Source organism: Scyliorhinus torazame, chromosome 4 (assembly GCF_047496885.1).
Source record: "Scyliorhinus torazame isolate Kashiwa2021f chromosome 4, sScyTor2.1, whole genome shotgun sequence".
In the NCBI taxonomy this organism is placed as follows: Eukaryota; Metazoa; Chordata; class Chondrichthyes; order Carcharhiniformes; family Scyliorhinidae; genus Scyliorhinus; species Scyliorhinus torazame.
Window position 1 is genome coordinate 314,160,120 of NC_092710.1, and position 27,387 is coordinate 314,187,506.

The following is a 27,387-nucleotide window of genomic DNA, read 5'->3' on the forward strand; positions in this document are numbered from 1 at the left end:
TGCCCCATTGAAAGTCCTCACTAAGAGGGCCCAGAAGGTCCATGTACTTACGGTAAAATTCCACCGGGAACCCATCTGGCCCCGGTGCCTTCCCCGCCTGCATACTCCCCAGCCCATTAGTCAGCTCCTCCAGCCCTACCAGTGCCCCTGCTCCTCCTCCACCCTCGGGAACCTCAGCCGATCCAAAAATTGATGCATCCCCCCTCCTCCGTTGGGGGCTCAGACCTATACAGCCCCTCATAGAAGTCTCTAAATGCCCCATTTATTCCCACCGCACTCCGCACCGTGTTCCCCCCTTTATCCCTAACTCCCCCAATCTCCCTCGCTCCTCCCGCATCCAAAGCTGGTGTGCCAACATCTGGCTAGCCTTCTCCCTGTACTCATACACCGCCCCTTGCGCTTTCCTCCACTGCACCTCTACCTTCTTGGTGGTCAACAGGTCAAACTCGGCCTGGAGTCTTCATCACTCCTTGTGTAGTCCCTCCTCGGGGACCTCTGCCTACCTCCTATCCACCTTTAAAATTTCCCCCACCAATCACTCCCTCTCTCTCCTCTCCTTCCCCTCCTTGTGGGCCCTAGAGGAGATTAGCTGTCCCCTAATCACTGCCTTCAGCACCTCCCAGACCACCCCCACCTGCACCTCCCCATTATCGTTAGACTCTAGATAGCTTTCAGTACACCCCCGGATCCGCCCGCTCACCTCCTCATCCGCCAGCAAGCCCACATCCAGGCGCCACAGTGGGCGCTGGTCCCTCTCCTCCCCTAGCTCCACCTAATGCGGGGCATGGTGTGAGATGGCTATGGCCGAATACTCCGTGCCCTCCACCCTCTGGATTAGTGCCCTGCTCATAACGCAGAAGTCTACCCGGGAGTAGGCTTTATGGACGTGCTCTCCCCCCCCCCCCCCAAATCGCCACCCCTCGATTCTTTGCGTCCAACCCCGAGTGGAAAATCTGCCCTACCCACCCCTTTCACAACCTGGCCTGATCTGCCACCCTCAAATGCGTCTCCTGGAGCATAACCACATCTGCCTTCAGTCCCTTCAGGTGCGCAAACACACGGGCCCTCTTGACTGGCCCGTTCAGGCCTCTCACATTCCAAGTTATCAACCACATCAGGCCCCCCCCCCGCCCCCCTGATTAACCATCCCCTTTTCTAGGCCAGCCACGTGCCCGCGCCTCCCGCACTTTCCATTCCCTCCAGTGGCAGACCCCCGCCCCGAATCTCTCTCTGAGCTCCAGCTCCCCTTTGGCCAATGCAGCAGCAATCCAGTCTCTTTCCCCCCCCCCCCCAGCTGCGTTGCTCCCCTCATAGATCTGCGGAGAGTTGCAGACCCACTGCATGACGCAACAAAACCCCAAAGCTTGGCCCAAAACAGAACCACAATTATAACGAAAGGAGAGGAACAGAGAGGACCAGCAACAGTGATGGTGTGTTTAGATTATGGTCAGGCCCATCAGGCCCCCCAAGCAGAAAAGGAAGGAAAAAGAGCGGGAAAACCGACACATCCACCTATCCCACCAGATGACAATCACCAGTGAAGAACAGAGCAGGCCACATAATCAACAAAATGGGAGGACCAGCTCCTCTGGCAGGAACCACAGGATAACCACCAAAGCACAGAACTCGACCCACACCCTGTGCACCAGACAGTAAAGGAAAGAAAACCCAGCCTCCCAAAAAGAGGGGGATTTTTGAAGAACCAAGGGACAACAGGATGACAGCACCAGGCCAGGCCCAGCCCAGCACCAACCAACACATTAAAAAAAACTATATATTCAGGTCCTCCAGCACATCCCAAAAAAGGCCTCCACCAAAGTCGCACACATACCTATCCAGCCCCATTCAGAGCATGCACGAAGATGATTATTCCATCCCTGGCTAAGAGGGGTTGGCTCCCAGCTAGCAGAAGAGGAATCATCTAGTCACCCAATGATTAGGCGCCCTGGGAGCGGTGGCTGACTCCCTCCTCCCCAGCACAAATACAGAGACCGCCCCAAACACAAGGAGATCAGGATAAGAAGACAACCCCATGCTCGCCTGAGTGAAGAGAAGACATGGGGAAGAGAAGGAAACCCCTGGGGGGTGGGAGGGAGACACACACCCATCCTAGCTTAAAGCTATCGCTGTCGCAGAATGGATATCCAGAACATCCTCCTACTTCATTCGTCCGACCACCATAGAAGCCCAGGGGTGAAACACGAAAAGAGACCAAAACAGGAAGAAGGAACAGCCTTAAGAAGGAGACTGAAGAAACCTAGTCCTCTCCAGGATACAAACTCTGCCCAGGCCAAAGAAGGAGGAAGACGTGAATTATTAATTCAAAGAATGTACAAATCCAAAAGAAAAACCCCAAATGATTAGCTCTAACGAGGAGAGCTATCCTCAATCTTAATGAAGACTGAACTAACCCTACCAACCATATCCACCCACCCTTCACCCAGCTCCACACGTCCTCTTCAAAAACGAGACGGGAGTGACAAAAGTTATTCCCCTCCCCAACTACAAGGCTTGCACGACACAGTTACCAGATGGAGTAAAATTATGCACAAGTCACACTTTCCATAATTGATTCAAAGTAGTTTTACTAATATGGGATAAGAATACTCAACAGCGCAGGCCATCATTGCTCACATTTCTCACTCCCATTCAGGAATAACAATGAAAAAAAGTAAACAGCGTGATCAACAGGGAGTCACAATCAGGATTATTGAACAACTGCAGGACAGTTTGCAGGATAACAACGTCTTCCATGTTGTACGAGAAAGCAAAGCATAAGGCAGGATCAACGAGGTCTCTCCAGGATCTCTCCAGGATTCCATCGATTAAAACACAAGACACCATCACTTCCACCATGCTGTTTCACCAACATCCAGGCGGTCCACAGCCTAGGCCTTGGCTGGCGGGCAATGGCTCGACCCACTCAGCCACCACCAACCCTTCACAACAAGCATAGAGAGCAGGATGACATAGGATCAGTGATCAGTGGGCCCTTCCGACCATTGGCCTTGCAGACAGGATGCATTGTGCTCTATAGAATCTGATGCACCCAGCCTCCAAATCAAGGTTACCAAATTATAGCAGCCAATTCTTGAACTCAATCGGGAATTCATCTCTCATCTCTTGCCAAGAACCGAGCTCAGGGGAACATTCAGCCTGGCCCTCATCTCCCGAATCTGCAGGATAACTGACACATCATGCAGTACGATTTTGACGACACAAAGGCAGCCTCTGAACAGGGGCAGTGCTCTTTCGAATGCAAGAACCCTCACCACTCTCCTAAAGGTATCCCGCAATCCCTTGAAGTGAGCTTTGACGACCTGCACCGCAGAGTCAAAATTCCCCATCAAGACAAAGGGCGGAATCTACCGGTCACGTTGCGCTTGAAAAAGCAGCGCGACGCAATGCGACCGGTACATGTCGGGAGATCCCACTTCTGGGATCTACTTAGCTCACCACGCCTCAAGACGAACAGAGCTGGAGTTTGCGAAAACACAACCTCTCCCGCGTTCACATCACGTGATCCCCTCAGCCTTAAATATATTTAATGATGGAGCATCTAAAGTAGAGAATTCAAAAGATTCACCATCCTTCGAGTGAAAAGATTTCTCTCCATCTCAGACCTAAATGATCCCCCTCATCCTGAAATTGTGCCCACGTGTTTTAAATTCCCCAGTCAGCGGAACCGACCTCTGTGTACCACGCCAAGACCCTTTCAAAATTTTTAATGAGATCCAACTCTTCTAAACTCAGCAGAATACAAATCCAGTTTGCTCAACAACTCATCATAGGACAACTGTCTTATCCCAGGGACCAACCTATTGAACATTTGCTGTTTCTGCGGCCAATGCAAGTATATCCTCCTTAAATATGGAGACCAAAACTGCGCACTGTATCCCTGGAGTGGTCTTACCAAAACCTTGAATAATGATAGTACACCAAAATCTTTCTGAACTTCAGCATTTACAAGTTTTAATGCCTTTTAAAATTATTCTGCTTTTCTATTCTTGGGAATGAAGTTCCTTACCACCCTTCTTGAGTGTTGTTGGAGCTGCACTTATCTAGGCAGATGAAGAGTATTCCATCATACTCCTGACTTGTGCCTTGTAGATGATGGACTGACTTTGAGGAGTCAGGAGGTGGGTTACTCACCGCAGAATTCCCCACTATCAACATCTGGGAGATATCACTGATCAAAAATTGAACCGGACCAGCTATGTAAATACTGTGGGTAAACAGACCTAACCCTAAACGGGGCCTATCAGACCTCATCATTTTTGGATGAGTAGGGTAGCTAAATATCTCCCCTTGTGTATATTTATACTATGTTGTTTTGGATCTAATTTTTTTCCTACATATTTGGTCATTTCTTATTCTGATTTGTTCTTCTCTTGCAGTTTTACATGGTGATGTGCATCCTTTATATACTTTATGGCATCTTGTGGCTGTTTTGGTCTGCATGTTACTGGAAAGATTTATTGAGGATACAGTTCTGGATAGCTGGAGTTATTTTTCTTGGGATGCTGGAGAAAGCTGTTTTCTATGCAGAATATCAGAACACTAACACTCGTGGAATATCTGGTATGTTTAGTTCCTCCTTTGCTCAATAAATAAGAGTTAAACTGTTTAGCATATCAAATGTGACTAACAGTTAAGTTTGTGCATTCAACAAAATCAGTTAATTTGGGCATATGTTATCTATTTTGGATTCAAATTTTTAATGACTTAATTTCCCCCCCCCAGATCTTTAGTGCCCCTCTTGCAGGTTAAAGCACACCGTTGTCGGCGATCTGTTTTAAAAACATCATAAGCCTTTCCCCCCCCCCCCCCCCCCCCCCCCCCCCCCTAATTTTTCCAATTACGGGGCAATTTGGCGTGGCCAATCTACCTGCCCTGCACATCTTTGGTTTTTGGGGGTGAGATCCACACAGACATGGGGAGAATGTGCAAACTCCACATGGACAGTGAATCAGGGCCGGGATCGAACCTGGGTTCTTGGTGCCATGAGGCAGCAATGCTAACAACAGCACTACCATGCCACCAGCAGCATAACTCTTGATGCTGTTTTTTCTTGTCCACCCATCTTGACTAAACCATAGGGGAGGGATTTGAATTAAATGTTACATCGAGTTTATTGGGATCACTATCTTTATAGAACACTTGAGTGCTTCTGGCAATGTAGATGCAAGATCCTAACCTTTGTTGCTATTATGTTTTTCCTCCTGTTGAGAACAACCGGTGTAGTTCTGTTTGTGGAGCTCTTTGTCACAGTTCCGGTAGCTGTATGCTGTTTTATCAATGGTGAATGTGTGCACACCGAATGATGAGCCATGAATAAATCCGTAGTTGACAGATCTTCATTTTACAAGGAAAAATATAAATAGGGTTTGAATGTCCAAATTGAAGTAAATGAAATGCCAGTTTGTTTGGAAACCAGAAGGATGACTTTAACAAATATACATATGCCACTTCAAATACTGTTAACGATTCATTGAAATGGGGGGGCGGCACTGGAGCAGTGGTTAGCACTGCTGCCTTACGACTCCCGAGGACCCGGGTTGTATCCCGGCCCCGAGTCACTGTCCATGTGGAGGTTGTATTTTCTTCCCGTGTCTGCGTGGGTCTCACTCCCACATACCCAAAAGGTGTGCAGACTAGGTGGATTGACCATGCTAAATTGCCCCTTAATTGGGAAAAAAAGAATTGGTACTCCAAATTTAAAAAAAAAAAAAAAATATTCATTCAAATGTAGAAGTAAGAATGTTGGTCACTCTTAGACCATGAGCATAATCTCGATACAATGGGTTAATCAGATTTCACCATGCACTGATTCTTCATTTTCTTCCTATTGAGTATCTCCAAATATTGAAATTAAGAAGCATTTTCAAGTTCCAGTTTGACACCCAAAATATTGTTGATTTTCTTTATTTTAAAAATGAGTTCGAAAGAAGTCCAGCAGATCCTATAATTTAGGTAAAGTTTGCGCTGATCAAGGAAGAATCCATATCCTGTTGTGTATTTCTCTTAATTTGAGGAGTTGCGTGAAAGCAGCTCTGTCATTTCTCTGTTTTCTTTGCTCCTTGAGTGCAAGGGTGAAGTTGGCCTCCAGTCACTGACTCGCTACTTCTTCGCTTTGAGCATAGAAAACTATTTTTTTGAATGTTAGCACATTAAAATTGTACGTTGCAAGTTCAAGAGACACCTAATGGGTTTGTTTTCTTTTCCTGAAGTGCAAGGTCTCCTCGTCTTTGCAGAGCTTATTTCTGCTGTGAAAAGGACATTGGCCCGGCTTCTTGTGATTATTGTAAGCTTGGGATATGGAATAGTTAAGTAAGTATTTACTCAAATATAAATTGCATTGAATATAAATTTCATTGAAACTGTAAATGGATTTTCTAAATATTGGAACAGGAGTAGGACATTCATTTGAATCATGGCTGACTTACCTTTTCTGTGAATGCATTGCTATACCTACCTATCAAAAAAACTTTATCTCCAGTCATAAATTTCAATTGGCTTAGGAGCCACGGGACGGGATTCTCCGTTGGCTGATGCCGGAATCGGGAAACGCGATTGGGTAGAGAATGGCGCATGAGGCGACAATAGTGGGGCGCCGACTAGAATGCCATGCTCCAGTGCCTCAACAGCGGTGTCAGTGCGTTCTACTCCACACGTTCAGTAAATGCCGTTGGCCTATCTTTAGCGGGCCTAACCTGGTATTCTTCAGGGCCGCCACGATGCTCCGCTTCCACCAGGAAGAATTACCGACGGTGATTTTCACTTGCAGTTGCAAAAATCGTGAAACGGGCGCCGTGGCTGCTGAGGGAGAGAAAGGGGGTATGAAAAGTGTACCGACATCACCATAATGTGTTGGCAGTTGTGCCGCTGTCCAGGGGGGGCTTCTGCAAGGGCCGTGGAGATTAGCGGGGGGGACAGCCAGGAGGTGGGCTGTGGGGTAGGGGTGGATGGGCATGGCACACCATTGCCGCAGCCTGCAAGGCAGCCATTCGGCTGCTCACACCGCTGACTGCCCACTGTGAACTTAGTGCCATGGGTCGTATCGGTGTCCCCCAGGTCACCCCCTAGGTATCCTCTGGCCCCAGCCGACCTATCAATGGGGCAGAACCAGTGCCATTAGGGGCTGGTTTAGCACAGGGCTAAATAGCTGGCTATTAAAGCAGAGCAGAGCAGGCCAGCAGAGCGGGTTCAATTCCCGTACCAGCCTCCCCGATCAGGCGCCGGAATGTGGCGACTAGGGGCTTTTCACAGTAACTTCATTTGAAGCCTACTTGTGACAAGAGATTTTCATTTCATTTCATCTTGTTTGCTGGAGTGAGTGTGTGTAAGGAGTGGAATGCTCGTGCGGCTGCAGCTTGTCAGCCTCTCGAGTGCTAATCCCAAACCTGGCGAATCCAACACCGTTTTTCATTGAAATCACTCGTGTTCCATGTGGCGCCGGTGCTAGCCCATTCATAGTTCTGGAATTGCTCCGGGGCCGGCGGCAACATTGGTATTGTAGAAGACCTCTGATTATAGTTCAGCGCCAACACTTAGGGCGGGTATCTCCGATTGCTGACGCCGAAATCGCATTCGGCGATTGGCCAGAGAAACCGTTTTTACGCCGAAATCGGGGGCGGCGCCATCTTTCGGATGCTCTACCCCCTCAAAACGGCGTAATTGCTGAGTACGCCGCACACGGTCAGGACGGCCTCAGGACGTCACCTGAGGTCCTCCCCCGATGCTTCCTGATTTCATCCTAAATGGTCCAGCTCTAATTTTAAGATTGTCGTCTTGTTCTGGGACCCCTTGCCAGAGGGAATAGTTTCTCTGTCAATCCTATCAAATCTATTTATTGTTTAAAACCCATCACCCATCAATTTTCTGTACTCAGGAATACAAACTAGGTTTATTAAATCCAACCTTGTAATTTAACCCATTGTATAATTCTGATGAATCTATGCTGTATCCATTCCAAAGCCACTATAACGTATGTGGATTGGCCATTCTAAATTGCCCCTTAGTGTCCAGAGATGTGCAGGTTCTGTTATTGGGTTACAGGGCAGGACAGCTGGACTTGGGTAGATTGCAGACTCGATGGGCCAAATGGCCTCCTTCTGCACTGTAGGTTCTCTATGATTCTAACTTCACTGAGGTTCAATGCCCCCAAACCTAAATGCAGTAGTCCAGATGAGATCTGATCAAGTTTCTGTGCAACTGAGACGTTGTTTCTTCACTTAAGAATTCTAATCTCCTTAAGATAAAGACAACATTTATTTTTTGCAAACATTTTGAACGTGTGCACTAGCTTTGACTGCCTTGGGGGCTGGTTTAGCACAGTGGGCTAAAACAGTTGTCTTGTAATGCAGAACAAGACCAGCAGTGCGGTTTCAATTCTCTTACCAGCGGAATGTGGCGACTAGGAGCTTTTCACAGTAACTTCATTGAGGCCTACTTGTGACAATAAGCGATTATTATTATTATTATAGAACCTAAATGCACAGCTACTAGTGTCTCACTTAAAGATCCACCATAAATAGGGCGACATGGTGGCGCAGTGGGTTAGCGCTGCTGCCTCATGGCGCTGAGGACCCAGGTTCAATCCCGGCTCTGGGTCACTGTCCGTGTGAAGTTTGCACATTCTCCCCGTGTTTGCGTGGGTTTCGCCCCCACAACCCAAAGAAGTGCAGGCTAGGTGGATTGGCCACGCAAATTTTTTTTGAAAAAATTGAACATCACTATTGTTTGAGATAAAATAATTGGCATAAGGAACTGTTTAAAATTTTTTTAAAAAATGATATGGAATTGAATTGATGGAATCCTGGCAGTCGCCAGCCAGCTCAACTTCCTCGAGAAGCAAACACTGCCCTTATGCAGCACCCAGTGATAAATACCAGTAGTTTCACAGGCCGCTGGGTGTCAATACTCTAATTCTTGTGTGAGTTGCAACATGGCTATTCTCCCATGGTCTTTCTCCATGGTCTTTTTCCAATCTCCCATCCAGACTTATGCCCCTGCCCCCAATTCTACCCTAATACTTCACCTCATTGACTCTGTAATCATGTCTTCTATTTCCTTTGTTGTAACATTAGTAATGGAAGCATTAGTGGCCGAGGTCTTATTGTTTGAAAGAGAAAGAAGAGGGGAATTTCAAAGTCTAGCTTTTTGACCGTTGACCAATAAGTGCCTCCCTTCAAAGATGCCAAGTAAATGAACATTGTTGCTGCTGCTATTCTGGCATAACCCAGGAGAAACATCAACTTTGTGCAATTAAGTAGAAACGTTGTGGGGCAGGAAGTTGGGATGTTTATGGAGCATAACTTGATAAAATTTTAATTCATAATTTCTGGGCTAGTTTAAACATGTGTTTTTCTCCCTGGACCTTTAATGCTGTGGGGTAGACACCTGATGATTGCCAGGAAACCTGATCCCCTAGGGCTGTTTAAGTTCCCAGCCTGTTGGGAATTGAGCAACAACATCTAATGACAACTCTCAACACCTCAGGGGATCAAATCCAGTCAAGCTATTAATCCATTACTGCCTTCGTGTTCTGACATGCACAGCAGCACATCATATAAACATTTAATTTAGGACACAAATGAGAGAATTGGTGCAGCATAACGAGTTCAGTGAAATTGGTAAACTAATGGTTCATTCCTACCACCTTAATCCTCCGCAGATAAGAAGTCTCATTAAGAGAAAAGTTTTATTTGGGACCACTTTCACACACCTGATCGTTTGAGTGATAAGGGAGGCTCCTGTCTCTCTGCGCTTGGATTATATACGGAGGGAGAAAATATTTGAACCTCATTTAGTGCCGGAAAATCAATTTTTATTTGGTCAAATCCCATGGCTTGGTATTCAAACTCTACTATTTGTGTACACATACAGCAAATTACCACATTTCAGTACAACAAGACACTTAACAATTTCCATCAATGCCATGTGCATCGTATTTGGAGAAAATGAAGAAAATTTACACTAGCGTGGCGGAAGTAGATCTTGTTCAGCTCTTGCCAGAACCAGGGTATCCTAGATCCAAAAGCATTAATGTACCTTCTGCCCATTTGGGTTGAATTTATCGGTATGCATTTTTGGCACTTCATTTAACTGTGGGATGAGCTGTTGGCCCATTTGTCCATTTTTAACAGTGGCACCGTCCACCTCCAGGACACCAGCTATTTATATTTGTTATTGAAAACTCTCATCCAGACTGTCTTCCTTTGACATTCAATGGCAGTACCATGGATGAATCCTACATTATTAACATCCTAGGGGTTACCATTAGCCAGAAACAAGAGCATGTCAGGGGCTGGGACTTTTGTGGATGATTGAAATATTATCCAATTATCTGGATGTGCAGCTCTAAGAACACTCTCAAAGCTCGACACCATCCAGAACAAAGCAGCCTAGTTGATTGGCACCCCATCCTCCACCTTAAACGTTTACTCCCTCCGCCACAGTGTGGACCAGCTCACCAAGGCTCCGTTGACAACCCCTTTCATACCCGAAACAAGAGCAGCAGATGCATGGGAACATTACCACCTGCAGGTTCCCCTCAGAACCATACACCTGACTTGGAACTATATCACTGTTCCTTAATTGATACTGGATCAAAATCGCAATCTCCCTTCCTAACAGTGTGTGTGCCTATACCATATGGATAGCAACGGTTCAAGAAGGCAGTTCACCATCACCTTCGAGGCAATTAATAATTGGCAATAAATGCTGGCCTAGCCAGTGACGCCAACATCCTGTGAATAAATAAAGAAAAATAAATCATGCCCTGTGCATCCATTTGTTGCCCAAATACATTGGCTCCTTATGCCCCATCAAATTTATTTGAAACTACATATTTTGCCATAGCCTCATTCTGTTCAATTTTAGAAATGTTCTCTTGCCATGTGTTTTATTTCCATCCCTCTCAGTCTGGAATACCACCGACCCCCCACCCCCCGGCCGGGTCAGAGAATCGGCGGGGGCTGGCGTGAATCTTGCCCCCACCGCGTCCCGAATTCTCCGCTACCAGAGAATCGGCGGGGGCGGGAATCGCGCCGCGCCAGTCGGCGGGCTCCCCCCGGCGATTCTCCGGCCTGCAATGGGCCGAAGTCCCGCCGCTGTCAACCCTCGCCAGCCGGCATGGATTGAACCACCTACCTTACCGGCGGGAACAGACGACGCGGGCGGGCTCCGGGGTCCTTTGGGGGGGGGGGGGGGGGGGGGGCGGGGCGATCTGGCCCCGGGGGTGCCCCCACGGTGGCCTGGCCCGTGATCGGGGCCCACCGATCGGCGGGCGGGCAGGTGTCGTGGGGGCACTCTTTCTTCCGCCTTCGCCATGGTCTTCACTATGGCGGAGGCGGAAGAGACCCCCTCCCCTGCGCATGTGCGGGGATGCCGTGAGCGTCCGCTGTCCCTCCCGCTCATGCGTCGCCCGGCAAAGTCATTTTTAAAAATATATATTTTATTAAATTTTTCAAACAAAATTTTTCCGTTTTTACAAATCAACATAAAAATAATACAATAACTAGTAAATAACATTATTTAAATAATATAGTGAACTAACAAAATAACAAAAAATAGTGCCCCCCCCCGGGTTGCTGCTGCTGTCACTCTATCTTCCCTTAACGTTCTGCGAGATAGTCAAGGAACGGTTGCCACCGCCTGGAGAACCCCTGAGCCGATCCTCTCAACGCAAATTTTATTCGTTCCAGCTTTATGAACCCTGCCATGTCGTTTATCCAGGCCTCCATGCCGGGGGGTTTCGCTTCCTTCTACATGAGTAAAATCCTACGCCGGGCTACTAGGGACGCAAAGGCCAGAATATCGGCCTCTTTCGCCTCCTGCACTCCTGGCTCTTCTGCTACCCCAAATATCGCTAACCCCTAGCCTGGCTTGACCCGGACCTTCACCACCTTTGAGATTACCCTTGTCACGCCCCCCCAGTACTCATCCAATGCCGGACATGACCAGAGCATGTGTGTGTGGTTCGCCGGGCTTCCCGAGCACCTCCCACACCTGTCCTCCATTCCGAAGAACCTGCTCAGTCTTGCTCCCGTCATATGTGCTCTGTGTAGAACCTTAAATTGAATCAGGCTAAGCCTGGCACACGAAGACGAGGAATTCACCCTGCTTAGGGCATCAGCCCATAGCCCCTCCACAATCTCCTCCCCCAGCTCTTCTTCCCATTTTCCTTCAGCTCCTTTATCATCGCCTCACCCTCGTCTCTCATCTCCTGATATATTTCGGACACTTTGCCCTCTCTGACCCATACCCCGGAAATGACTTTATCTTGGATCCCCTGTGTTGGGAGCAGTGGAAATTCCCTCACCTGTTGCCTCGTAAACGCCCTCACTTGCATATATCTGAAGATATTCCCCGGGGGCAACTCATATTTTTCCTCCAGCGCTCCCAGACTTGCAAACGTCCCATCTATAAACAGGTCCCTCAGTTTCCTAATTCCTACTCGTTGCCAACACTGGAACCCCCCGTCCATCCTTCCTGGGACAAACCTGTGGTTATTCCTAATCGGGGACCACACCGAGGTACCCGTCACCCCCCTGTGTCGCCTCCACTGCCCCCAGATCCTCAAGGTTGCCACCACCACTGGGTTTGTGGTATACCTTTTCGGGGAGAACGGCAGCGGCGCCGTCACCAGCGCCTTTAGGCTCGTTCCTTTACAGGACGCCATCTCCAGCCTCTTCCACGCCGCCCCCTCTCCCTCCCTCATCCACTTACAAACCACCGCCACATTGGCGGCCCAGTAGTAGTCGTTCAGGCTTGGCAGCGCCTGTCCCCCTCTATCCCTACTGCGCTGCAGGAACCCCCTCTTTACCCTCGGGGTCTTCCCTGCCCACACAAAGCTCATAATGCTCCTGTCTATTTTTTTGAAAAAGCCCTTTGTGATCAGAATGGGGAGACACTGAAACACGAAAAGAAACCTCGGGAGGACCATCATTTTTACCGCCTGCACTCTGCCCCCCAATGAGAGTGGCAACATATCCCACCTCTTGAAGTCCTCCTCCATCTGCTCCACCAGTCGCGTCAGATTAAATCTGTGTAGAGTTCCCCAGTTCCTGTCTACCTGGATCCCCAGATATCGGAAGCTCCTTTCCACTCTCCTTAACGGCAGTGCGTCTATTCCTCTTCCCTGGTCTCCAGGATGTATTACAAAAAGCTCGCTCTTCCCCATTTTTAGCCTGTTTCCCGAGAAACCTCTGGCATCCCCTCTACAGGGTCCGCAACGTATAGCAGTAAGTCATCAGCGTAGAGTGACACTCGATACTTCTCTCCACCTCTAACCACCCCCTCCACTTCTTAGAGTCCCTCAACGCTATGGCCAGTGGTTCAATTGCCAACGCGAACAGTAACGGGGACAGGGGACACCCCTGTCTTGTTCCCCTGTGTAGCCGAAAATACCCCGATCTTTGCCGGTTTGTGACTACACTTGCCACTGGGGCCCCATTTCGGAGTCTGACCCATCTAACAAACCCCTCCCCGAACCCAAACCTCCTCAGCACCTCCCACAAATAGTCCCACTCCACCCTATCGAATGCCTTCTCCGCATCCATCGCCGCCACTATCTCTGCCTCCCCCTCCGGTGGGGGCGTCATCATCACCCCCAGCAGCCGTCGAACGTTAACATTCAGTTGTCTCCCCTTTACAAACCCTGTCTGGTCTTCATGCACCACCCCCGGGACGCAATCCTCTATCCTTGTCGCCAGCACTTTTGCCAGCAATTTGGCATCTACATTTAGGAGTGAGATAGGCCTGTATGACCCGCATTGCAGCGGATCTTTATCCCGCTTCAGAATTAATGATATCGTCGCCTCCGACATTGTCGGGGGTAGTATCCCACCTTCCCTGGCCTCGTTAAAGGTTCTTGCCAGCAGCGGGGCCGACAGGTCCACATATTTCCTGTAGAATTCCACCGGAAACCCGTCTGGTCCCGGGGCCTTCCCTGCCTGCATGTTCCCCAGTCCCTTAGTCACCTCGTCCACCTCGATTGGTGCCCCCAGACCTGCCACCTCCTGCTCCTCCACCCTCGGGAACCTTAGTTGGTCCAGAAAATGTAGCATTCCCTCTTTTCCCCCCGGGGGTTGGGACTTATATAGCCTCTCATAAAAGGTCTTGAACACCTCATTTACCTTCCCTGCTCTCTGCTCCATAGTTCCCGTTTCGTCCCTAACTCCCCCAATCTCTCTCGCCGCTATCCTCTTAGGAAGTTGGTGGGCCAGCAGCCGGCTCGCCTTTTCCCCAAACTCATATCGCATCCCCTGTGCCTTCCTCCACTGTGCCTCTGCCTTTCCTGTGGTCAGCAGGTCAAACTCCGTCTGAAGTCTTCGCCTTTCTCTATATAGTCCTTCGTCTGGGGCCTCCGCATATCTTTTATCCACCCTCAAAATCTCCCCCACTAATCTCCCTCTCTTTGCCCTCTTGTTTCTCCTTGTGGGCTCTAATGGAGATCAGCTCTCCTCTAACCACCGCCTTCAGCGCTTCCCATACTACCCCCACCTGAACCTCACCATCGTCATTGACCTCCAGGTATCTCTCAATACATCCCCGCACCCTTCCACAGACCCCCTCATCCGCCAGTAGTCGCACATCCAGTCGCCAGAGTGGGCGGTACTCCCTCTCCTCTCCTAGTTCCAGATCCACCCAATGCGGGGCGTGGTCTGAAACGGCTATGGCCGAATACTCCGTTCCTGCCACGTTCGAGATCAGTGCTCTACTCATAACAAAGAAGTCTATTCGGGAATATACCTTGTGGACGTGGGAGAAAAAGGAAAACTCTTTAGCCAACGGCCTGGCAAACCTCCACGGATCCACTCCTCCCATTTGTTCCATAAATCCCCTAAGCACCTTGGCCGCTGCCGGCCTTCTCACGGTCCTGGATCTAGACCGGTCTAGCCCTGGATCCAGCACAGTGTTGAAGTCCCCCCCCCCCCATTACCAAGCTTCCCACCTCCAGGTCCGAGATACGTCCCAGCATCTGCTTCATGAATTCCGCGTCATCCCAGTTCGGGGCATATACATTCACCAGCACGACCGCCTCTCCCTGCAATCTACCACTCACCATCACATATCTGCCCCCGTTATCCACCACTCTATTCTTAGCCTCGAACAATACCCGTTTCCCCACGAGTATCGCCACCCCCCTGTTTTTCGCGTCCAACCCTGAGTGGAATACCTGTCCCACCCATCCTTTTCTTAACCTAACATGATCCGCCACCTTCAGGTGCGTCTCCTGGAGCATGACTACGTCCGCCTTCAGTCTTTTTAAGAGCGTGAACACCCGGGCCCTCTTAATTGGCCCATTTAGGCCTCTCACATGCCACGTGATCAGCCGGATTGGGGGGCCGCTCGCCCCCCCCCCCCCCCCCCCCCCCCCCGCCGCCGACTAGCCATCGCCTTTTTCTGGGCCATTCCCCCCCCCCCCCGTCCAGGTCCCGCGCACCCATCTGTACCCCAGGCGGCGCCTTCCCGTCCCGACCACCTCTTCTCTTGCCAGCTCCCCCTTGCACTCATCAGCAGCAACCCAGTTAGTGTCCGTCGCCCCCCCCCCCCCGCTAGATTCCCCCTCTAGCATGGTTACTCCCCCCATAATGCTTCCAAAAGTCAGCTAACTCTAGCTGACCCTGGCTTCCCCCGTTCTCTCTTTGACCTCCCTGCGTGTGGGGCTCTCTTCCTTCCTGCGCCTATCTTCCCGCCATCATCTCCATAGCGCGGGAAAAAACCCTGTGCTTTCCTATCGGCCCCGCCCCCTGTGGCGAGGCTCCCTCATTCCCCTCCCCCTCTCTGTCCCTTTTTCCCACTGGCGCCCACATTTCTTCGTGTCCCCCCATCAGGGGGAGAGAAATTCCCCATCCAACATTGCTGTATAATAACCCTCCCCTTTCCCCACTTTACATTCCTGTACCACCACCTCGTTACTTTCCCCCCAACATCAAACTCTCAGATCTAGTCCAGTTTCTCTTCTTGAATGAAGGTCCATGCCTCATCTGCCATTTCAAAGTAGTAGTGCTTGCCCTGATGCGTGACCCACAATCGCGCCAGCTGCAGCATCCCAAATTTTATTTTCTTCCTGTGAAGCACCGCCTTAACCCGATTAAAACTCGCTCTCCTTCTCGCCACCTCCGCACTCCAGTCCTGAAACACTCGTATCACCGCATTCTCCCACTTGCTACTCCGTACCTTCTTGGCCCAGCTCAGGACCGCCTCTGTCCATGAAGCGGTGGAATCTCACCACTATCGCCCTTGGATAGTGGAATCTCACCACTATCTTATCCTCATTCTCGGCTGCCTTTGCCTTCACTCCACAGAGCTCTATCGCCTGGACCTTTTGTGTTTCCTTCAGTCCCTCGATTGCCAATAACATCGGCGCCAGCCCCTCTTTCTTAAGTTCCTCCACACATCGTCGGAGGAATTCCTGCTGGTCCGGGCCCCATGCCGTCTGGGCTCCATCCGCCGCCATCTTGCTTCTCCCTTCTCTTCTCTGCCGGGGGGGAGAGATCTTCCTTCGTCACCCCACACTGGGCTTGGTCTAAAAAAAATTCCGTTGGGGCTCCCGAAAAGAGCCAAAAGGTCCTTTAGAACGGGAGCTGCCGAAACGTGCGGCTCAGCAGTGCATCGCCGCAACCGGAAGTGCCCGGCGAAGTCCTTTCGGTGCCGGCTGGCGTGGCGCCAAGGGCCTTTCCCGCCAGCCGGCGGGGCGGAAATCACTCCGGCGTGGGCCTAGCCCCTCAAGGTGAGGGCTTGGTCCCTAAAGGTGCGGAGAATTCCACTCCATTACGCCGGATTCCCCCCGCCCAGCCGGGTAGGGGAGAATCCCGGCCACTGTTTTTGTTTTTACTGCCCCTCAACTGCTTTCTCTGAAAAGCCCCACCTTGCCTCGCTACCTTTCCTGACCTCCAAATCCCTCCTAAAGTTGAGTTTGATATCCTTTAATGCCCATTCCTAATGCCCTTTCATGCCCCTCCTGTAGAGTGCCCCAAGAAGTTCCCATCATCTGCATCCTTCCATCTACATAAGATGATGGATCAGAAGTTTAAACAATGGTGTATTCATGTTTTGTTTGAAATTGTAATTAACAAATTGTCCAAGCATTCAAGAACAACTAGCTGATAATAAATAATTATCTTTATTAGTGTCAACAAGGAGGCTTACATTAACACTGCAATAAAGTTACTGTGAAAATCTAGTCGCCACATTCCGGCGCCTGTTCGGGTACACGGAGGGAGAATTTAGAATGTCCAATTCACCCAACAAGCATGTCTTTCGGGATTTGCGGGAGGAATCTGGAGCACCCGGAGGAAACCCACGCAGACACTGGGAGAACGTGCAGACTCCGCACAGACAGTGACCCAAGCCGGGACTCAAACCCAGGTCGCTGGTGCTGTGAAGCAACAGTGCTAACCACTGTGCTACCGTGCCGCCTATTACAAAGAGTAATTAAACAAACTAGCATTGTATTCTCTGAAATTTAGACAGTAGAGGGATGATTTAATCAAATTTTGGGGGAACATATAGCGTAGATAGGTAGAATTTATTTCACTAGTTGCAGAGTTTATGACTGGGAGCGTAGCCAAAATATTAGAGCCAGACCTTTCAAAAGTGAAATCGGGAAACAAATTTTCACTCAAATGGTGATAGAAGTTTTGAACTCTTTTCCACAAATGGTAATTGATGCTAGATCAGTTGTTAAAATTTTTAGCTAACAAAAGTCTATCAATCTTTGTCTTAAAATTAAGGGATGAAGACAAAGATGGGTACATAGAGTTGGGTTGCAGGACAGCCAGGAGCTCACTGAATGATGGCTGAACACACTCGAAAGTCAAAATGACCCACTCCTGTTCCTTAATGGCCAAAAAGGTTAATTTTTCGAAGTCAATTTGATGTTTTTCTCTTACCTGTTGTGTTATTTATATATTTATACAGACCTCGACTGGGCACAGTAATGCACAGGGTTATTGGTTTGGGAGCACTCTACCTGGTTTTTGCAGCTGTCGAAGGAGTATTGAGAATTACAGGGGTAAAGCGAACCAATTATTGCTTATTTAAAATGGAGAATTTTTGTTTTTTTCACTGCCTCGCACTCCTAAATTCAGCAAAATAGAGAACTGCTTATACAGATTGTGATTCACCCACACGTTCTTTCAACTGCCTTTTTTCTCATTATAAATGTGCCAAACAATAGGTTGAGTTGAAGTATAAGGCAAAAGGTATCAATCAGTTATAGCCTCCTGGATTGTATGCAAGTACTGTTAACATGCCACTTATATTTTTATTCTAGGTGGTCCTTTTTGGTTTTATTAATGTGAGGAATATTTCAGTTCATTTTATGCAGTTCAAAAATGCTGGATTTTTCTGAAAATTTATACTATACACATTCAGTGACTACTGAGCCACAAGCAAAAAGAAAAATACAATGCTGAACTATACAACCAAACCTGTAGAGCACAAACCAGAGGAAGCAAACCGCCTAGTTATCTAGTCGGGTTGCATGTTTCATACTGAATCCAGTTCTAGTCACTAAGACACAAGAGGCATTCAAAACCAAGAAGAGATTGGAAAGAGCCAACAAGACTGACCCCTATCCTCAGGGGACCAAATTATGACGAAAAATTAGTAGAATTTCGCTTTTAATTTGGAAAGTCAGCAACTTGAAAAATGATCTCTCCGAGGTATAGGAGGTAGTAATTGGAATAGAAAGGGTAGATTTGAGTAGGTGTGAAAATACTGGAATTATTTAAACTCTTGGAGGCTGTCATGGGGATGTGCAGGTTTATTGGATGGGTAAGCCTGATGGCATTTCGCACCTTCTGATATTTTCACTTCCCCTCCTAATGCTGCACCTGTGATCAAGAACTTGGAGTGTTAGGATGACCCAAATTGTATTGCATTGCTCCATGGTACAGCACTTGGGGAGGGGGGCTTGATTGTTAAAGTTCCTATATCCTTGGGTATCATTGTTTATCTGCTTAATTATGGTCAGAGTTTAATTTTTGTCTTTATTCAAGGGCGGCATGGTGGTATAGTGGTTAGTACTGTGCCAGGAATCCCGGACTCAATTCCGGCTTTGGCCACTATCTGTGTGGAGTTTCTACATTCACCCTGTGCCTGTATGGGTTTCCTCCGGGTGCTCCGGTTTCCTCCCTCAGTCCAAAGATGTGCAGGTTAGGTGGATTGACCATGATAAATTAATTGTCCCTTAGTGTCCAGAGATGTGCAGCTTGGGAATATGGGGGGGGGGGGGGAGTGGGTATGGGTGAAGCGCTCATTTGAAGGGTTGGTACAGACTCGATGGCTGAATGGCCTCCTTCTGCACTGTAGGGATTCTATTTTAACAGGGAATATTATCCTTTCCACTATCATCTAATTCTGAACTTTAATTCCATTTTCTATGAAAAGTAATCCAACATTTACACTTACTTATTTTTATCGTATTGAAACCAATTCTAAGAAAATCTAACGTTTACTTTCTTTAATACTGCAGGATCGAAGAAGTGTGCCAGTCTTGGTGGCTGACATAGTTTTAGCATTAATTGACTCCTGTTTTGTGTGGTTCATATCCTTCTCGAGTTTCCTGTGATCTGTAATATTGATCTTGAAATGAATTGCTTCTATATAAGAGATTATTGGCAGAGCTTTCAGATTCCATATCAGTGCAAAATGGAGAATATCAGATTGAAAGGAAGTGGCTATGATGGTCAGCTGATCCAATATTGCAAGTTGAGTGCCCCTGCTGAAAGTTTGAGCCTAAGTGCATGGGGCTGGTTTAGCACAGTGGGCTAAACAGCTGGCTTGTAATGCAGAACAATGCCAGCAGCGCGGGTTCAATTCCCGTACCAGCTTACCTGAACAGGCGGCGGAATGTGGCAACTAGGGGCTTTTCACAGTAACTTCATACTTGTGACAATAAAAAGGTTATTATTTTTATTTTAGAAAAAAGTAATTTTGTACAGTGATAGAATTATTCCCTGTCTTTCTGTTAGTTTCTATGAATTCCAGGCAACCAGTAGCACTTGTCCTTGATTCCTGTTGCTGTGCTGGAGTTTATTGAATGCAGGAGCACAGTTGTTCTGTTGGTGGACTAGCATTCCAGAGGCCTGGACTAATCAATCGGGCGGGTTTGTGAGGTTCAATCCCACAATGATAGTTTGTGAATTTGAATTCAGTTAATTAAATAAATCTTGAATTGAAAAGCTAGTATATTGTTGTAAAATTAACAATTAACCAATGTCCTTTAAGGAAGGATGTCTGCTGTTCTTGTCTTGTCTGGCCTATATGTGACTCCAGACCCACAAGACTTTGACTCCTAACTATCGTCTGAAATGGCCTTGCAAACTATTGCATTGTATCAAAAATGTTGCAAAAGAATTTACTGCACAAGAATGTGACTCGTAACCACCAATTCAAGGGCAATTAGGGATGGGCCTCGGAAGGCTACTTTTTGGATTCTTAAGCTTGTCTTTATGCAGCATGTCTCTGAGCCTCATTCTTGTCCAAGCCCCATTGTAAACAACAACCAACCTCTGTTAAGTATTAGTGTCACATTTTTGAACCAACCATTTAAACACTGTAAATTTATGATATGAAAATGCCTTCCCTGAAACTTATCACCTTGGTATGTGTGAGCCAAACACTTCATGCCTGAAACTAAATGAAAGCGGTGCTGTGTTTGCTGGTATTAGTTTGTTTTGTCACAAAGGACAATTGTTCTCACGACATAACTACCTTTATATACCTTGTGATCATGTTTATTTTCTCTCACAATAATCACCAGTCCAGTATGTTTGTTAGTTTGAAGAAAGTCTGAACGCTATTGCTCACAAAGATGGCCTCAATGAGGTTCAGCCATGGGGGAGGCTATATTTGTTAACTCCTATTTGCGAAGAATTCCACCCTGTATGAGATTCACTTACCAATTTTAAAAAAAATATTTGAATAGAATTTAGACTGAAATACTGAGTTTGAATATTAGAAATGTGAATTATTCTAATGATGTAATTGTACACTGAGATAAATACAGCATCAACGTATGCAACTTGAGTAACTTCCATGTTGGGCAATAAATTGGGGGTGGGCCAGGACTTCTATGGAAAGCAAATGCATTTTACAACAAAGAAAACAAAGTCCATCTACAGAATTGTTTTTAAAGAAAAATCCCTCTGAAGTGCAGCAAAGGGAACTCCTGCATGAATGAAACTGCAGTAGCATGTATGTGATAAACATGGTCTTTCTGTCGCAAGGCAATGGGTGGAGGATCGTTACATTTTACAAATTGATTATTTCATCAATAAAATGTGGTTAAAGTCACGGTAGCATGATCTTTTGGCACAATTTGCCTAATCATCTCCATGCTGGCCAAGAATCGCGGTGTCACGATATACTGCCATGAATTATAGTCCTTTTCCTGTTTTGTTTTATCTTTTATGTTGGGAGTTTGGTGACCATAAGATATATAAGAACATAAGAACTAGGAGCAGGAGTAGGCCATCTGGCCCCTCGAGCCTGCTCCGCCATTCAATGAGATCATGGCTGATCTTTTGTGGACTCAGCTCCACTTTCCGGCCCGAACACCACAACCCTTAATCCCTTTATTCTTCAAAAAACTATCTATCTTTATCTTAAAAACATTTAATGAAGGAGCCTCTACTGCTTCACTGGGCAAGGAATTCCATTGATTCACAACCCTTTGGGTGAAGAAGTTCCTCCTAAACTCAGTCCTAAATCTACTTCCCCTTATTTTGAGGCTATGCCCCCTAGTTCTGCTTTCACCCGCCAGTGGAAACAACCTGCCCGCATCTATCCTATCTATTCCCTTCATAATCTTATATGTTTCTATAAGATCCCCCCTCATCCTTCTAAATTCCAACGAGTACAGTCCCAGTCTACTCAACCTCTCCTCGTAATCCAACCCCTTCAGCTCTGGGATTAACCTAGTGAATCTCCTCTGCACACCCTCCAGTGCCAGTACGTCCTTTCTCAAGTAAGGAGACCAAAACTGAACACAATACTCCAGGTGTGGCCTCACTAACACCTTATACAATTGCAGCATAACCTCCCTAGTCTTAAACTCCATCCCTCTAGCAATGAAGGACAAAATTCCATTTGCCTTCTTAATCACCTGTTGCACCTGAAAACCAACTTTCTGCGACTCATGCACTAGCACACCCAGATCTCTCTGCACAGCAGCATGTTTTAATTTTTTATGATTTAAATAATAATCCCTTTTGCCGTTATTCTTACCAAAATGGATAACCTCACATTTGTCAACATTTTATTCCATCTGCCAGACCCTAGCCCATTCACTTAGCCTGTCCAAATCCCTCTGCAGACTTCCAGTATCCTCTGCACTTTTTGCTTTACCACTTATCTTGGTGTCGTCTGCAAACTTGGACACATTGCCCTTGGTCCCCAACTCCAAATCATCTATGTAAATTGTGAACAGTTGTGGGCCCAACACTGATCCCTGAGGGACACCACTAGCTACTGATTGCCAACCAGAGAAACACCCATTAATCCCCACTCTTTGCTTTCTATTAATTAACCAATCCTCTATCCATGCTCCTACTTTCCCCTTAATGCCATGCATCTTTATCTTATGCAACAACCTTTTGTGTGGCACCTAGTCAAAGGCTTTCTGGAAATCCAGATATACCACATCCATTGGCTCCCCGTTATCTACCGCACTGTTAATGTCCTCAAAAAATTCCACTAAATTAGTTAGGCACGACCTGCCCTTTATGAACCCATGCTGCGTCTGTCCAATGGGACAATTTCCATCCAGATGCCTCGCTATTTCTTCCTTGATGATAGATTCCAGCATCTTCCCTACTACCGAAGTTAAGCTCACTGGCCTATAATTACCCACTTTCTGCCTACCTCCTTTTTTAAACAGTGGTGTCACGTTTTCTAATTTCCAATCCGCCGGGACCACCCCAGAGTCTAGTGAAGTTTGGTAAATTATCACTAGTGCATTTGCAATTTCCCTAGCCATCTCTTTTAGCACTCTGGGATGCATTCCATCAGGTCCAGGAGACTTGTCTACCTTTAGCCCCATTAGCTTGCCCATCACTACCTCCTTGGTGATATCAATCCTCTCAAGGTCCTCACCTGTCATAGCCTCATTTCCATCAGTCACTGGCATGTTATTTGTGTCTTCCACTGTGAAGACCGACCCAAAAAACCTGTTCAGTTCCTCAGCCATTTCCTCATCTCCCATTATTAAATCTCCCTTCTCATCCTCTAAAGGACCAATATTTACCTTAGCCACTCTTTTTTGTTTTATGTATTTGTAGAAACCTTTACTATCTGTTTTTAATATTCTGAGCAAGTTTACTCTCATAATCTATCTTACTCTTCTTTATAGCTTTTTTAGTAGCTTTCTGTTGCCCCCTAAAGATTTCCCAGTCCTCTAGTCTCCCACTGATCTTTGCTACTTTGTATGTTTTTTCCTTCAATTTGATACTCTCCCTTATTTCCTTAGATATCCACGGTCGATTTTCCCTCTTTTTACCGTCCTTCCTTTTTGTTGGTATAAACCTTTGCTGGGCACTGTGAAAAATCACTTGGAAGGTTCTCCACTGTTCCTCAACTGTTTCACCATAAAGTCTTTGCTCCCAGTCTACCTTAGCTAGTTCTTCTCTCATCCCATTGTAATCTCCTTTGTTTAAGCACAAAACACTAGTGCTTGATTTTACCTTCTCACCCTCCATCTGTATTTTAAATTCCACCATATTGTGATCGCTCCTTCCGAGAGGATCCCTAACTATGAGATCCTGAATCAATCCTGTCTCATTACACAGGACCAGATCTAGGACCGCTTGTTCCCTCGTAGGTTCCATTACATACTGTTCGAGGAAACTATCGCGGATACATTCTATAAACTCCTCCTCAAGGCTGCCTTGACCGACCTAGTTAAACCAATCGACATGTAGATTAAAATCCCCCATGATAACTGCTGTACCATTTCTACATGCATCTGTTATTTCTTTGTTTATTGCCTGCCCCACCATAATGTTACTATTTGGTGGCCTATAGATTACTCCTATCAGTGACTTTTTCGCCTTACTATTCCTGATTTCCACCCAAATGGATTCAACCTTATCCTCCATAGCACTGATGTCATCCCTTACTGTTGCCCGGATGTCATCCTTAAATAACAGAGCTACACCACCTCCCTTACCATCCACTCTGTCCTTCCGAAAAGTTTGATACCCTCGGATATTTAACTCCCAGTCGTGACCATCCTTTAACCATGTTTCAGTAATGGCCACTAAATCATAGTCATTCACGATGATTTGCGCCATCAACTCATTTACCTTATTCTGAATACTACGAGCATTCAGGTAAAGTACACTTATGTTGGCTTTTTTACCTCTGTTCTTAATCTTAACACCTCGATCAGTAACCTCTCCTAAGTTATATTTCCTCTTAACCTTTCTCCTAATTTTCCTTGTCGTCGAACCCACATCTTCCTGTAACAACCTGCCGCATCGCTTACCATTAATGTTTTCACTTCCCGTTTTATTTCTTTTAGTATTCCTGGTCCTATTCACTGAGCTCCCCTCAGTCACTGTACCTTGTACTGTCGCCCTTTTTGATTTTTGACTATGGCTTCTCTGCCTTACACTTTCCCCCTTACTGCCTTTTATTTCTGTCCCTGTTTTACTACCTTCCAACTTCCTGCATCGGTTCCCATCCCCCTGCCACATTAGTTTAAACTCTCCCCAACAGCTCTAGCAAACAGCCCCCCTAGGACATCGGTTCCAGTCCTGCCCAGGTGCAGACCGTCCGGTTTGTACTGGTCCCACCTCCCCCAGAATCGGTTCCAATGTCCCAGGAATTTGAATCCCTCCCTCTTGCACCATCTCTCGAGCCACGTATTCATCCTCTCTATCCTGACATTCCTACTCTGACTAGCTCATGGCACTGGTAGCAATCCTGAGATTACTACCTTTAGAACATAGAACATAGAACGATACAGTGCAGTACAGGCCCTTCGGCCCACGATGTTGCACCGACATGGGAAGTGAAAAAACAAAAGCCATCTAACCTACACTATGCCATTATCATCCATATGCTTATCCAATAAACTTTTAAATGCCCTCAATGTTGGCGAGTTCACTACTGTTGCAGGTAGGGCATTCCACGGCCTCACCACTCTTTGCGTAAAGAACCTACCTCTGACCTCTGTCCTATATCTATTACCCCCTCGGTTTAAGGCTATGCCCCCTTGTGCCAGCCATTTCCATCCGCGGGAGAAGGCTCTCACTGTCCACCCTATCTAACCCCCTGATCATTTTGTATGCCTCTATTAAGTCTCCTCTTAGCCTTCTTCTCTCTAAGGAAAACAACCTCAAGTCCATCAGCCTTTCCTCATAAGATTTTCCCTCCATACCAGGCAACATCCTGGTAAATCTCCTCTGCACCCGCTCCAAAGCCTCCACGTCCTTCCTATAATGAGGTGACCAGAAGTGTACGCAATACTCCAAATGCGGCCGTACTAGAGTTTTGTACAGCTGCAACATGACCTCTTGACTCCGGAACTCAATCCCTCTACCAATAAAGGCCAACACTCCATAGGCCTTCTTCACAACCCTATCAACCTGGGTGGCAACTTTCAGGGATCTATGTACATGGACACTGAGATCCCTCTGCTCATCCACACTTCCAAGAACTTTACCATTCGCCAAATATTCCGCATTCCTGTTATTCCTTCCAAAGTGAATCACCTCACACTTCTCTACATTAAACTCCATTTGCCGCCTCTCAGCCCAGCCCTGCAGCTTATCTATGTCCCTCTGTAACCTGCAACATCCTTCCGCACTGTCGACAACACCACCGACTTTAGTGTCGTCTGCAAATTTACTCACCCACCCTTCTGCGCCCTCCTCTAGGTCATTTATACAAATGACAAACAGCAACGGCCCCAAAACAGATCCTTGTGGTACGACACTTGTAACTGAACTCCATTCTGAACATTTCCCATCAACCACCATCCTCTGTCTTCTTTCAGCTAGCCAATTTCTGATCCACATCTCTAAATCACCCTCAATCCCCAGCCTCTGTATTTTCTGCAATAGCCTACCGTGGGGAACCTTATCAAACGCTTTACTGAAATCCATGTACACCACATCAACTGCTCTACCCTCGTCTACCTGTTCAGTCACCTTCTCAAAGAACTCGATAAGGTTTGTGAGGCATGACCTACCATTCACAAAGCCATGCTGACTGTCCCTAATCATATTATTCCTATCTAGATGATTATAAATCATGTCTCTTATAATCCCCTCCAAGACTTTACCCACAACTGACGTGAGGCTCACCGGTCTATAGTTGCCGGGGTTGTCTCTACTCCCCTTCTTGAACAAAGGGACCACATTTGCTATCCTCCAGTCCTCTGGCACTATTCTTGTCGCCAATGATGACATAAAAATCAAAGCCAAAGGCTCAGCAATCTCTTCCCTAGCTTCCCAGAGAATCCTAGGATAAATCCCATCAGGCCCCGGGGACTTATCTATTTTCAGCCTGTCCAGAATTGCCAACACCTCTTCCCTACGTACCTCAATGCCATCTATTCTAATAGACTGGGTCTCAGCATTCTCCTCCACAACATTATCTTTTTCCTGAGTGAATACTGACGAAAAATATTCATTTAGTATCTCTTCAGACTCCACACACAATTTCCCATCCCTGTCGTTGACTGGTCCTACTCTTTCCCTAGTCATTCGCTTATTCCTGACATACCTATAGAAAGCTTTTGGGTTTTCCTTGATCCTTCCTGCCAAATACTTCTCATGTCCCCTCCTTGCTTTGAGGTCCTACTTTTTAGTTTAACTCCTAGCTCCCTAAATTCAGCTTGTAGGACCTTGTCCCGTTTTTTTACCTATATCGTTGGTGCCTATGTGCACCACGACAGCTGGCTGTTCACCCCCCCCCCCCCAGAATGTCCTGCAGCCGCTCCGAGACATCCTTGACCCTTGCACCAGGGAGGCAACATACCATCCTGGAGTCTCGATTTCGTCCGCAGAACCGCCTGTCTATTCCCCTTACAATTGAGTCCCCTATCACTATAGCCCTGCCATTCTTCTTCCTGCCCAGCTGCGCAGCAGAGCCAGCCACGGTGCCATGAACCTGGCTGCTGCCGCCTTCCCCTGGTGAGCCATCTCCCTCAACAGTATCCAAAGCGGTATATCTGTTTTGCAGGGAGATGACCGCAGAGGACACCTGCACTGCCTTCCTACTCTTGCTCTGTCTTTTGGTCACCCATTTACTATCTCCCTCAGTACCTTTCACCTGCGGTGTGACCAACTCGCTAAACGTGCTATCCACGACGTCCTCAGAATCGCGGATGCTCCAAAGTGAGTCCATCCGCAGCTCCAGAGC

At 47.2% G+C, this 27,387-nt stretch overlaps 1 protein-coding gene across 3 annotated transcripts in view; it reads left to right on the top strand.

The window, feature by feature from the left end:
* The window catches only part of tmem87b (transmembrane protein 87B), a 109,811-nt gene that overhangs the window by 53,892 nt on the left and 28,532 nt on the right, over positions 1–27,387 (top strand). For 2 of the 3 annotated variants that reach the window (XM_072500098.1, XM_072500096.1), the window contains 4 exons: positions 4,398–4,581; positions 6,231–6,330; positions 17,932–18,025; positions 19,490–19,560. In XM_072500098.1, coding sequence (XP_072356199.1) covers positions 4,398–4,581; positions 6,231–6,330; positions 17,932–18,025; positions 19,490–19,560 — 449 coding nt within the window. The remainder of the gene's footprint in view (positions 1–4,397; positions 4,582–6,230; positions 6,331–17,931; positions 18,026–19,489; positions 19,561–27,387) is intronic. The other variant, XM_072500097.1, reaches the window with a different exon arrangement.